Source organism: Catharus ustulatus, chromosome 4, assembly GCF_009819885.2.
Source record: "Catharus ustulatus isolate bCatUst1 chromosome 4, bCatUst1.pri.v2, whole genome shotgun sequence".
NCBI classification, from domain to species: Eukaryota; Metazoa; Chordata; class Aves; order Passeriformes; family Turdidae; genus Catharus; species Catharus ustulatus.
The window spans coordinates 62,391,714-62,404,990 of record NC_046224.1 but is presented as its reverse complement, the minus strand read 5'-3'; the positions used below and the strand labels follow the sequence as shown (position 1 = coordinate 62,404,990).

The window sequence follows — 13,277 nt, the reverse complement described above, 5'->3', positions numbered from 1 at the left end:
TTCTTAATGCACTTGAGATGTGAATGTGCAGGTTGTGTAATTTGTGCTGATGGCCCAGAGCCCTGAGTGTGTGCCCCACCCCACCTTCATCCCCAGAGATTTGGTTTCTTGGGAAATGACTTGACAGAGCTAGTTTGCTTGATTTGGAGTGGGTAAGTGTCAGGGAGCAAAGTCATTAGTGTAGCACAGCATTATTGCAGTGTGGCAAGCTATCAAGTGCATTCAGCTCTCCTATCTTTGATGTTATTTTAGTTGCAGTTTGATTATTTAAAACCTGACTCATACTCCTGTAGCCCACCACGAATAAGCACTGGAGCCCATCCCTTCATGCTGCATGGAGGAACAGACAGACCGTGCTGTGAAGGGCTGTGTCTCTTGTAAAGCTGCATGTAAAACATTGGGTTGGATGTCTGAGCCCAGAGAGTGATGGTGAATGGAGTTAGACCCAGGTGGTGGCTGGTCACCAGTGCTGTTCCCCAGGGCTTAGTAGTTGGGCCAGTTTGGTTTAATATTTTAATCAAGGATCTGGGTGAAGGGATTGAGTGCATCCTCAGTCATTTCTCAGACAGCACCCAGTTGGGTGGGAGTGTGGATCTGCTGGAGGGCAGGAGGGCTCTGCTCAGGGATCTGCACAGGCTGGAGCCACGGCCAGCCCAGTGCTCTGAGGGCCAGCAAGGCCAAGGGCCCGGTCCTGCTTTGGGTCACCCCAAGCCCTGCAGCTCCAGGCTGGGGCAGAGGGGCTGCAGAGCTGGGAAAGGCCCTGGGGGTGCTGGGGACAGCGCTGGACATGAGCCCAGGTGTGCCCAGGGGGGCAGAGGGGCTGCAGAGCTGGGAAAGGCCCTGGGGGTGCTGGGGACAGCGCTGGACATGAGCCCAGGTGTGCCCAGGGGGGCAGAGGCCGATGGCACCTGGGCTGTGCCAGCCATGGGGTGGCAGCAGGGCCAGGGCAGGGACTGTCCCCTGTGCTGGGCACTGCTGGGGCCACAGCTCAGAGCCTGGGCACACATGGGAACCTCAGCACAAGAAAGGCACTGAGGGGCTGGAGCGTGTCCAGGCAAGGGAACGGAGCTGGGCAAGGGGCTGGAGCACAAATCTGATGAGGAGGAGCTGAGAGGGGATTAAGCCTGGAGAAAGGGAGGCTCAGGGGGAACTTTCTCACTGTCTACAACTCTGACAGGAGAGGGTAGCTAGATGGGGATCAGGTGCTGGTCCCAGGGAGCAAGGGGCAAGAGGAGAGGAAGTGGCCTCAGGTTTCACCAGGGAGGTTCAGATTAGGTTTTATGTAAACATTCTTCATGGAAATTGTTATCAAGCACTGGCACAGACTGCCCAGAGAAGTTGTTGAGTCACAATGCCTCAAGGTATTTAAAAGCCAGGTGGATGTGGTGCTTAGGAGCATACTTTAGTGGTGGACTTGGCAGTGTGAGGTTAATGGCTGTATTCAGTTATCTTATGGTCTTCTCCAACCCAAATATTTCTGTTTGCCTGTCTCGTGTGTGTATTGTTCTGTGGCACAGGGGAATCAGTCAGAATCATCTAGGTTCCTAGATCTTCCTGCAGATTTCAGGACATGTTGCTAAGCCCATTATTTTCTTCAATGTGGTAGTGCTGGGGCACTTGGTGGCTTTGTATGCCTAGTTTAAGAGGACTTGTATAGGATAAATCCAAGAGTGCTGGAGTAGGGAATTAAGGACAAGCTCTGAGCTGCGTTTGAGGATGGCTACAGTGCATGGTGGGCTCAGCATGATGGAGAAGCTGTGTTAAATCTCGTCCTGGCAGGGTGCACCTTCAGCCAGAGGGGACATTTTTACCTTGTGTTACTTGTGGAACTGGTCATGGTTTGTCTCTTTCACTCTGATTTCCAAACCAGCCCACAAAAACTTTCCCACTGCTTCTCATCTTATTCCTGGGATAGGCTGTGCTTCAGAACACAGCACTGAGATATTTTGGTTTTATAGGATCCATCTACAGAGATTAGATGCACCTTGCCTTGTCCTCTCATTTTTCTCTCAATAATGGGGTGGGGTTTTTTTTAAGTGGCAGTGTATTATACAATGTACAGACAACAGGACTCTCCCAGGTCAGTTGTCTTGCCTTTTTGCTTTTAAAAACAGATGTTGCTGGGAAGGGATAGAGCAGTGTATTGGGATGTGGAGTATAAGCATGACATTGGGGAAACACAGCTGGAAAAACAGGAGATGTTAAAAAATTTAGGAGGTGCATGGGCAAGGAAAATCATAGAATGGTATGGATTGAAAAGGACCTTAAAGATCATCTTCTTCCAAGGGACACATTCCACTAGACCAGGTTTTCCAAGTCCCTTTCAACCTGTGCTTGAACACTTCCAGGAATGGGGCACCCACAACTTCTCTGGACAACTTCAGCCAGAGCCTCAACACCTTCACAAGGACAAATTTCTTCCTAATATCTGATCTAAACTTGTTCTCTTTCAGTTTGAAGCCATTCCCACACACGGATTACAAAGCTTTGTCTAAGAAAAGAATCTACTGCAAATTTATCCCTGTGGACAGGGAGTGACTAGAAAGTAGGAAAGGATGTTGGGCTTGGTTATCCCATCCTTTTTTGAATCTTGAAACTCATAAACTGATGTACCCATCTGAAGTCTGCCAAGCCAGTTCCATATTTCCAGAGATTAGTGTGTAGCAAATAATCCTTTTGGCTGAGGCCTCATAGTTGTCCTGCTGGGATGTGCCTTTAGCGCTGAAAGTTATTTTTTAAATGGTCCTCAATCCTGGGCTGTGCCTGGTCAGGGTTTGATTTACTGCAAAGATCAGGTCTGTGTAAGTTAGAAGCACATTTTTGTGAATGACTAAGACTCCTGTGACAGTGTATGAGTTTGTGTTCTGCACAGTCCAGAGTTAGGAAGCATTGTATTGATGAACACACACTTCTTGGGCTGTGTTTGGAAAGGTACATTATTAAGCAGTTTGGGTACAAGTCCTGGACTTGGGAGATTTTTGCTCTTAAGAAGTGTTCAAGTCATCTTAGATGCTTCTGGGCTGGATTTTCAGTTTAGGGTGTTACCTTCCCACATATGAGGCTGCAGGAGCCTCAAGAGAAGCTGGTGCAACCATGTCTCTCTTCAGGTGGCAGGAATAATTCTTCATTTCAGAAGAACCACAGGCCACTGGTCAGCACATGGGCCTTGCTTTGATAGTCCAGTGAACACCTGGCTGAGGCTGCAGGCCCATCCTGTTATTCCATGGCTGCTGGAGTTCCCAGGGATGTGTGCTCACAGAAGAGAGTAGGGATTATCACATCATCCTGCAGGAAGGGCTTTCTCTGTAACCCTTTGATCTTGGTTTTAGAAAGGTACAAATGTGCCAATTTTCGTTTGCAGCTGCTTCCCTGAACATCGTTCATCACCTTACAACTGTTTGCTGTGGAAGGTTGCTACAAACGACAGTGTAAATCCTGGCTATCAGGAGGCCTGTTAAATTCAAACTCTTGATAAAACAATCTCCTTTTCTTGTCTTCTGCAATGTGTTGTCATAACTGCCACCTAGTGCTGATGCTGATGTGTGCAGAGGTGAATGCTTCAAAATCAGCCCTGTAGAAGTGGAGGTTTTATAAACAAAGATGACAAAATTGCTCCAAAGGCCATAATTAGCCTCTATTTAAAAGAATTCATCATCAAAAATAATTAGTATCAAGGTTTGACTCCATGATTGCTAAATTACTCCATTATTTGCTCCTGTTTCTGTGGAAATCATGGGGTACTTCTGGGATGTGAGGCTGCAGCACTCCTGTTTACCAAAGTAGAAAAGTACTTTTCTACTACTTTTCTACTTATTTTACCAAATTGTCCCTCAAGATGTTGCAAAGGAAGACAGGTGTAAATGAGTTCATGACACTTTTAATGCTCCTAATGCATGGGATCATGGAAAGGTTTGGGTTGGAAGGCACCTTACAGACCATGTCATTCCAATCCCCTACCATGGACAGGGACACCTTCACTATCCCATGTTGTTCCAACTGGCCTTGGACACATTCAGGGATGGGGCAGCCACAACTTCTCTGGGCAACCTGTGCCGGGGCCTCAGCACCCTCACAGGGAAGAATTCCTTCCTAATATGCAATCTAACCGTCATCTCTGTCAGTTTGAAGCCATTCCCCCTTGTCCTGTCACCCCAGGCCCTTGTCAAGAGTATCTATTCATTGTTTTGTAGGTTCTCTTCAGGTATCGGAGAGCTTCAGTTAGGTTAGCCTGTGATCCAGAGAATAGCAGAGGTTGGACAGAGCTTGTGTTTCATGTTCTGGGTGAAATTTTGTGGCTGGATTTCCATCACAGAGGTTGCAATCCAGTCCTGACATTTATTGGTACCTTCCTTTAGTAAGGTTTTGTTGGTGTGTATATATAAGCAGTGCCTTAGGTTGCCCTGGTGCTGCAGTTAAGGGAGGACGGCGTAACACTCCATTGGCGAGTAAACTGAGCAAATACCTTTTAATCCCAAAACTCCCAGTCTGTTTTAGGCAGCCCTTCCTTTGGCTGGATTTGGATCAAATGCCCTTCTCCCTTATTTGTTTCCCCAGCAATGGCCTGTCCTGAAGGCCAGGTGTACCAGCAGTGTGGGATGCCGTGTAACCAGACGTGCCGCTCGCTGTCCTACCCGGAGGAGGACTGTGAGCAACTCTGCCTGGAGGGCTGCTACTGTCCCCCTGGGCACTACCTGGACGAGCACGAGCAGTGTGTGCCCAAGGCCCAGTGCTCCTGTTACTATGATGGGGAGATCTTCCAGCCAGAGGATGTCTTCTCAGATCATTACTCCATGTGGTAAGTGTGCTGTTCGTAGCCCTTCCCTACACACTGTCACTCGAGTTTTTGGATGGCTTGAGTTGGTAACTGGGTCAGTAACAGTAAGATTTTGCCTCCAACAAGCTAAATGGTGAGTTTTGCTGTTGTATCTCTCTGCAGTTAATTTCAAATGCCACCTTACTCAGAATTACTTGGTATTAAACCCTGTTCTATGAACAGTTCCTGCCAGTTTGAAATGGAGCTTAATTACTGACAAGAGCTACTTTGTGGGCTTTTAAAATGTCACTTTAATGTACTGTGCTACACTTCTTAACTGTTAAAACCTAATTACCTCTTGTCAAAGATACAAGTATTAAAAAGCATTTCTAATTGTTAAATTGAGTAGCAATACACTTGGAGTGGGAATGCAATCACTGAGCAAGCCCAGTTTTGGGAACAGTGTCTTCTTTTTTTCCTCTCTACCACAAAAATCGCAAGTTTCAGGATCTAGGTGGTCCTTTGCCTCTTTGCACAGCAAAGCTGACTATTGTCTTGCCTAGCTTTATCCCTGTGCAGCTGCACTGGACCCAGCAAGTCAGGGCCAGCAGGCAGCTGGGTTGCCATGCCACTCTATCCCATCAACTCCCTTAAGGGAAGTTTACCTTTAATGTTGGTAGACATAGTGGATGGAGAGCGGCAGCTCAGCCCCACTGAGGGGTAGTTTTGTATTCTGAAAAGTTCCCTGTTGACTGCACATCAGCATGAGTGAAAGCTAAATGCCATTTCATTAAATATAACTCTGTTTGTTCTTCTTAGCTATTGTGAGAATGGATACATGCATTGCAGTACAAACAGAGCTCCTGGTGCCTTCCTGGCTGATGTTTTTGCTGATGAGAGGCCATCTCCCAGAAGTTAGTATGCCTTAAAATGTTAATATTTTATTTTGATTTTTTTTGTCTTCAGTCTCTTGGTAGTATAGATTGGAGAAGAAATTCCAGAGGTTGCAACAACTGTGATATTGTGAGATTTTTTCTAATTTTTTTTAACGGGATAGCAGCAAAAGGGATGTGTGGGAGGGAGGCAGGACTCACTGAATCTCACCTCTAAAAATTATTATTATTATTATAATTAGCCTCTGGAGTCTCTCTTGAGCTGAAGGTTAAAGGATGCCTTGGCAGTGATCTGAGGTCCCCAGTTGCTACTTGAGGATCCCAAGACATCAGTAACTCATCAATTTTATACCTTCTGCTTCTCACTAGTGGGATGCAATCCCTCTTTTCTGGTGCAAATGAGGCTTTTAGTGGCCTGATGATTACACTGCTGCCAGGTTTCCATGTACCTTCCAGCCAGCAGGAATCTCCATGAAACCCCCTGGAGACTGACTGCTGCCATGTTTCCCATCAGTGGACAGGTTTATCTAACATATGACTGAAGGCTGTGAGAGGTGCATGGGAACACTTGTAGCATCTAACCTGGGGTTTGCAGCATTGGAGAAGGGCCAGCAGTACTCTGGGATCTTCTGGGGTTTCCCACTGATCCATGGATGGAGCTTATAGGATTGTCATGGGATAGATGGGGGTTTGAGAGTGGATGTGTCTCAGAGGGGGCAGGGTTACTGGGGCTTTGGGGAGGCCTGGGAATATCCAGGATTTGGACATGGTGATCCTTGTGGATGCCTTCCAGTTCAGGATAACCTATGATCCCCATGGAAACACCAGTAGAACCAAACACGGTGTCTTCCATGGCACACTGACAAATGCACCTGTACATGGGGTCTGGAGGAAATTTATGGCTTGATATGAAATTTATAGCGCCTTGGAGACAAAGGGTTATTGCTGTCTTTGCACCTTCTCATGGTAAATCACCTTCTAGAGGAAAACTCTATAAATGCCTCTGTAGGTACAGGCAGGGACTTGCTTAATGTTGCTGCTAGGACACCAGTGGCAGTGTCACTGGTTGGGTCACCTGTTCTTCAGGTGAAGCCTTCCAGGTGAATATCTCCCCAAACTCTTCCCTTAATGCTCCTAAGACATACTTTTCCTGATAATAGGATGTCAAGACTTCCACAGCCTCAGAGAGGCGAGGCATATTGCTAGTACCACTTGATATAATATCCAGGAGTTTCTTGGGAAATTCTGATCCCCTGTGAGATCCTGAAGTCTCAAAGAGTTTGTGTTGAAGCTCAGGGCACTGTTATTTGCAGTCACCAATGTAGTTCTATTCAGTGTGGGAGATGGGTCTAAATACAACAATATATGATGCTGTTACTTCTCAGAATATCAATTTTCTGCTGACTTTGTACAGTGCCTGGAGGTGTTTGCATAGCCCCAGTGCAGCCTGGAATTGCACTTTTTATATTTAGTGCAGCATTTTTTCTTCAGTATTAAATACCTGCTTTCATGACAGCCTAACTGAGGTCACTCCAGGGGAAGTAGGGGCTGTTTTCTTTGCCATCTCATGTGTAGTGGTGTTGTTCCAGGCTATGTTCTGAATTATTTTTCTAATCAAAGTTTATCCACCTTTTAGAAAAATACTGTGCCAAGAATACCTGAGTTTTAATTGCACTTTTTGTTAACTCATTTTTTTTAAAGTAAAAAGGAGCTTGATGTGCAGATTCCCCATGGAAAAAATTGTCTGTCCTGCTGACAACCCAAGAGCAGAAGGAGTGGAATGCACCAAGACCTGCCAGAACTATGACCTGGAGTGCATCAGCCATGGCTGCATATCTGGATGCCTTTGTCCAAAAGGGATGGTAAGCAGGTTTCAATACAGCAGAAACAATCAGATCCTCTTTGCTTCCTTGCCTTCATTCTCTCCTACCTCTCCTGCCTTCTTGCAGCTTGGGAGTAAGTGGTTGTGAAGTATTGACTGTCAAGGTGTGGCTGGCTCAAAGAATGTGTATTAGTATATCTGTATTGAAGATGAACTTTAGCTTGTAAAAAGAATTATTAATCAAAATTCTAAAGCCTGATTTGAAGACCAGTTTATGTTTTCCTTCAGCTCTTTTCCTAGACCCCTCTTCAGTCTTGCTGAACTTTCTCTGTCAGAGAGACAGAAGTATACCCATATCCAGGTTTATCAGAGGGATGGAGCACCTCTCCTCCAAAAAAAGGCTGAGGGAATTGGGATTGTGCAGCCTGGAGAGGAGAAGGCTTTGGGGTGACCTCAATGTGGCCTTGCAGTGCCTGCAGGGAGCCACAGGAAAGATGGAGAGAGACTCTTGACAAGGGCCTGGAGTGACAGGACAAGGGGCAATGGCTTCACACTGACAGAGAGCAGGGTTAGATTGGATATTGGGAAGGAATTGTTCCCTGTGAGGGTGGGGAGGCCCTGGCACAGGTTTCCCAGAGAAGCTGTGGCTGCCCCATCCCTGGCAGTGTTCCAGGCCAGGTTGGATGGGGCTCTGAGCAACCTGGGATAGTGGAAGGTGTCCCTGCCCATGGCAGGGGATTGGAACAAGATCATCTTTAGGGTCCCTTCCAATGCAAACCATTCTGGGATTCTCTGATCCAGCCATCCTTCCTGCTGAGACTGGTTCCTCCTTGTCAAGTCTCCATCTCTCCTTCCTGTGGGTTGTACCAAACTGAAGTTTCCCTGTGAGAAAGAATGTGGGATATCAAACTTGATCAGATTATGCCAGGGGGTATCTTGGAGTTGCAGGTTGTACTAAGCACACTTTTTAGGTTTTTTTAAACTGAAAAGAGGCTTTCTGGAGTCCAGTGTTATGTCCCACTGCAACCTCAAATTCAATTAATAGTTTAAGCATTTTCTACCCCCAAATTCCTTTAATTATCTTACTAGAAGAACAGCTCCACCCAAATTCTCATTATGCAGTAATTTCTAGCAGCAATACAAACATATATCTTGAACATTGCTACTGTATTGTGCTGATAAACACACATTTATGTAAATGGATTCTACTCCAGGACTAAATGCCAGCTGTAGGCAAAAGCTCAGGCTTATGAAATGTCTTGCAGGTGAAAAAGAATAGAATCTGAAGTCACCCATAAATTTTCACCATAATTTTAAAAAAAAGTGTTATTACTTTCCACATTTCAGTCTGTAAATGTCTATCCTTTAAATGAAAATTATTCCTAAATAGTAGAGAGATAATAAAACTTAGAAAAGCTTCTATACTTGAAAAGCTCCCAGAGCTCCAGGGTGAACAGTTTTTTCTTTGCATCTAACATTCACACCTCTGATTCAGTGAAGAAGCCTGAGATTTTTTGTTTCAGTTCTGGGATATGTTAAGAGTATACTTTTGACATAATTGTGGAAAAAATAAAAAGATACTACTCCACAGAAAAAGAATCCCAACCTCTGAACCAGCTTCCTAGTAATTAACCTTCCTGTTTGGTACAGTATTTCGTATTCTTGTTCAGTAAGTTGGAACAAACAATTGTTTTGTAAAATTGTTGCCAAGACAGCAGTCTTTGGCCTTTTGGAATTGGAAACTCCAGTTTACTTTGCAGTGATGTGAAACACACCCCCGAGTTCAACAAGGTGATTTGTCAGGTTTTGAATTGAAGAATCAGCTCAGTATTTAAAAAAAAAAATTACAAAAAAATTAGTAAAATAAATTCGCTGTCCACTAGATGACAGTATGGTTTAGTCTTCACTAAACTCAGCCTGGAATTACTTTTTCTCATGTGGCAGAGAATAAAAATCCTGAGATGCACCAAAGCCACGATGGGAGAAGCCCTGTAGAGATGATCTTGTAACCACTGCCATGCAGAGACAGGGTCAAGCCCAGTCCCTGTTCAGGTGTGTCCTGTTTGCTCCGTGTTTGACTCCTGGCTCCACAGGAGCTGCCAGCCCATTCTCACAGAGCAGTTTCCTCCTCCTCATCTAATGGGATGAGGTTTGGGAGAGCCTTTTTTTCTTATTTCTGTGCTCTGCAATGAGGTTTTGTGCTCCCCCACTAAAGAAGCATTTGGGATGGTGACCAGGATCTCCTTTCCATCCTGTCCTTTTCTAACACAGAGCACAGAGACAAAGCTCTTCAAAGCCAAATCAAAGTCCAAGACTGTGTTTTCCAGGCTTGTACAACAGAGGTCAGCAATAAAGGGACTGGAAAAAGGAATACCATGTTAGTGGTCAGTGTCCCTTACTGGTGTTCTGTAATCCTGCCTAATTTACAAGCACTCACAGAGGTGAGCTGCTGTTTGCAGGAAGGTCTGGGAGAAGTAACAGATTACTCAACATGTGTTCCCATAAATATTTGCACATATTATCATACTGGAAGAAATTGTGCCTTCTTACTGAAGATTTTTTTTCCTTCTTACTGTACTTGTGGTACAGTTGCACATGGAAATTATCAATGCTCACAGATAACCTATTAGCTTGAAAACAAATCCTAATTTCTTTCAACTGAAAAGTAAGTTTAGTTTTCTAGTTCATTTTGACTTAGTATTTTACATTGTTTTGATTTCTAGCAAATAAAAATGTTCAGTATGTCATAAAAATAATTCTTCTGTCTTTGATCGTCTGGAAGGTGGGAAATTCTCCATACTTCTCACACTTTTGCACAGAAGAAAAGAGAAATCATAACATATGTGCAGAAGTGTGGGGGAAAATATACTTTCTCAGATTAGTTTACTGCATTTCAGCTTTTCCCATTGGAAAATATTAATAAATATACAAATGGAGTGTTAACCACCTTTCTGGGGAAAGAGAGGAGCAGAACAGTCAGAGAGCACAAAATCCAGACACTCCAAAAGTAGAAAATTAGTTTATTTCTATTCCTGACAACTGACAAAAATTAAGGTTTTAAAATTAAATGTAATATTTTGTTGAATTCTGACTGCTGAAACAAAACTATTTAAAAAACTTTGTTATGTTAGTAGAAAAAGGAAAAAAATACATACCCTAAACATCTTAAGCAGGAAAGTCTGGAAGGTTGGGAAGGTGTTTTTTTTTTTTCTTGCTAACTATTTTCAGGTGAAATTTACCTGTTTTGATTTCTGTTATATTTTTCAGTGTGGGCTTATGCTAAGTTAATGTCTTCTTGAGGAGGGGGCATGTCAAATAAACATCAGAGACATGCAGCTAACATAAGAAAGAGAAGTCAAGTGCAAAACAGCACATTTTGTTCTTCTAGCATGTTATTGACTTGTCTTTGCACAGTAAGGGTGAGAGGATGTTTTAGTTAAAACAAAAATTTATGAAAGAAATTGTTCCCTGTGAGGGTGGTGAGGCCCTGGCACAGGGTGCCCAGAGAAGCTGTGGCTGCCCCATCCCTGGAAGTGTTCCAGGCCAGGTTGGATGGGACTCTGGGCAACCTGGGATAGTGGAAGGTGTCCCTGCTCATGGAACTGGGTGATCTTTAAGGTCCCTTCTTCCACAAACCAGTCTCTTATTCTAAAACCTAATAGCTAGAACCTAATAGGGTTCTAGTCTGACCCACTTCCTTTACTAAATCCCATGCTTCTTCATACCTTTGGCTGACTTTCCACTGAAGTCCACATGTGTGTCAGGAGGAACAGAGCTTCCCTTGACACAGGGATACTCATCAAATTGCATTGACCAAGAGAGTTCAAGGTTTAGGTTCATTGAAATGGATTTCAGGACCATAGGATCTCCTCACTTGGAAGGGACCCACAAGGATCATTGAGTCCAACTCCTGGCCCTGCACAGACACGCCAACAATCCCACCCTGTGCATCCCTGAGAGAGTTCTCCAAACACTCCTGGAGCTCTGGCAGCCTTGGGGCTGTGACCATTCCCTGGGGAGCCTGGGCAGTGCCCAGCACCCTCTGGGGGAAGAACCTTTCCCTGATATCCACTCTAGCCCTCCCCTGACACAGCTCCAGCTGTTCCCTGGTCACACAGAGCAGAGATCAGAGCTGCCCCTCCTCCCCTTGTGAGGAAGCTGCAGAACTGCTGTGAGCTCTGACCTCAGTCTGCTCTTCTCCAACTGAACACACCAAGTGACATCAGCTACTCTTTGTGTGGTTTCCCCTCCACGCCCTTCACCAGCTTTGTAGCCTCATTGGACACTAACAGCTTTAGATTCTTATATTGCAGTGCCCAAATTTGTCCCCAGGTTTCAAGGTGAGGTTGCACCATTGCAGAGCATCAAAATCCCCTGCTATGGGTGTGGGTAAGGAGAATCTTCAAGGTTCTGAAACCTTTAATACTGCCCTTCCTTTTGCAAGATTTTTAAAGGTTCAGCAATTAATAAGAGCAAGGAAATGGTGGACATTTCTGTTTGATCCCCAAGTAATGGGAGAGCTGGTAGTCAACCACTTGTAATCCCATGGATGCAGAGCATTTATCTCCATGACAAATCTGTCTTTTTGTGTGGCTGCCTCCCTAGTGCTTCTGCCTCCTGTCATCTCAAGCACTCAGGACTCCTCAATCTCCTGTGTTAACTGCAGTCTATTGATGGATTGAGAGACTTCCAGAGAGAATGCAGCTGCTTGTGAATAGTGCTCCTGGCCTTGTAGTGGAGTACCACATGGTTCTTGTAGTGCAACATGGCAGCTGTGCTCCAGATTTTGGATGGGGCGTTAATAGGCCCAGTAGGTTGTGTGTTGCTATTAACAAAGTCATAATTCATTGAGTTTTGCAGAAGAAAATGATAATTCTTCTGGTCAAAGTCCACTTTGGGTTTTTGTGTCCTGCTTGCTGAATCCCACCTACCCACTCTGCCAGTGTTGAAGACAAGGTGCTTTTCCCTCTTTGTTGGTGATTTTACAACTGCTGCACTGGTTGTGATAAAAAAGCTCATACCGATGTCTACCAGCTTTTAGGGAGCAAGGAGAAGATGTTCTAATTCTCTTTTTACTAACCAGATGTCTAATCCCAAGTTTTGTATCCAGAGGTAAACCCTCAAGTGTATTGTGAACTGTGTTGCTGAACACTGCAAAAATTTAGAAATGTAGCCATGAGTGTGGGTCATATTTCTGTTTTATTTCCTAAATGCCACCAGGAAGGAAGAAAAGAAGATATTAAACTCTTCTTTCTGGTCTTCTCTGGGTTTTCTCACCATCCTTTGTAAAGGTGAAGGCAGAGCTGCAGCTCCCTTGTCTAGAAAAGCATTTCTTTGTTTCCATGTTAGTTCTATGGAAGTGATTTTATTTGGCATAAAGCAGCTCTCCATAAGCCACAGAGCAAATGGAGCTACATATGAAGGAAGGGTCTCTGGCCTGTGAAATCTTTTTTATAAATTGTTCCATGTGGCAGTGCTAGGTCCCCATAGGAAAAGGCAAAGCTGTTCTTCCTTATTAACCTGGCGTTCAGACTACATTGATTTCATTGGCCCATATTTAATGGTAAAAATTAAACTATTTTAATGATTTTGCAGAAAGCGTTTTAAGTGGGAAGGAGATATTTTGTGACTTTTGAGTGAGAAGGGGAATGGTTCTCCATTTAGGTATTCCATGAAACAAGAGCCAAACCTATTCTGGCTTTGCCAGAACTGCTATTGAGTGAAAAGTCAGCATAGCAAGCTTTGATTTTGTTTAATTCTCTAAAACTGGGGGTCTTCAAAATGAGAAGTAATCACAGAAAAGGAATAG

General features: G+C 44.4%; 1 protein-coding gene across 1 annotated transcript in view; it reads left to right on the top strand.

The window, feature by feature from the left end:
* The window catches only part of LOC116995813 (von Willebrand factor-like), a 120,754-nt gene that overhangs the window by 35,596 nt on the left and 71,881 nt on the right, over positions 1–13,277 (top strand). Inside the window, exons 16-18 of the mRNA XM_033058812.1 lie at positions 4,555–4,795; positions 5,573–5,667; positions 7,348–7,508. Of these exons, the coding sequence (XP_032914703.1) occupies positions 4,555–4,795; positions 5,573–5,667; positions 7,348–7,508 (497 nt within the window). The remainder of the gene's footprint in view (positions 1–4,554; positions 4,796–5,572; positions 5,668–7,347; positions 7,509–13,277) is intronic.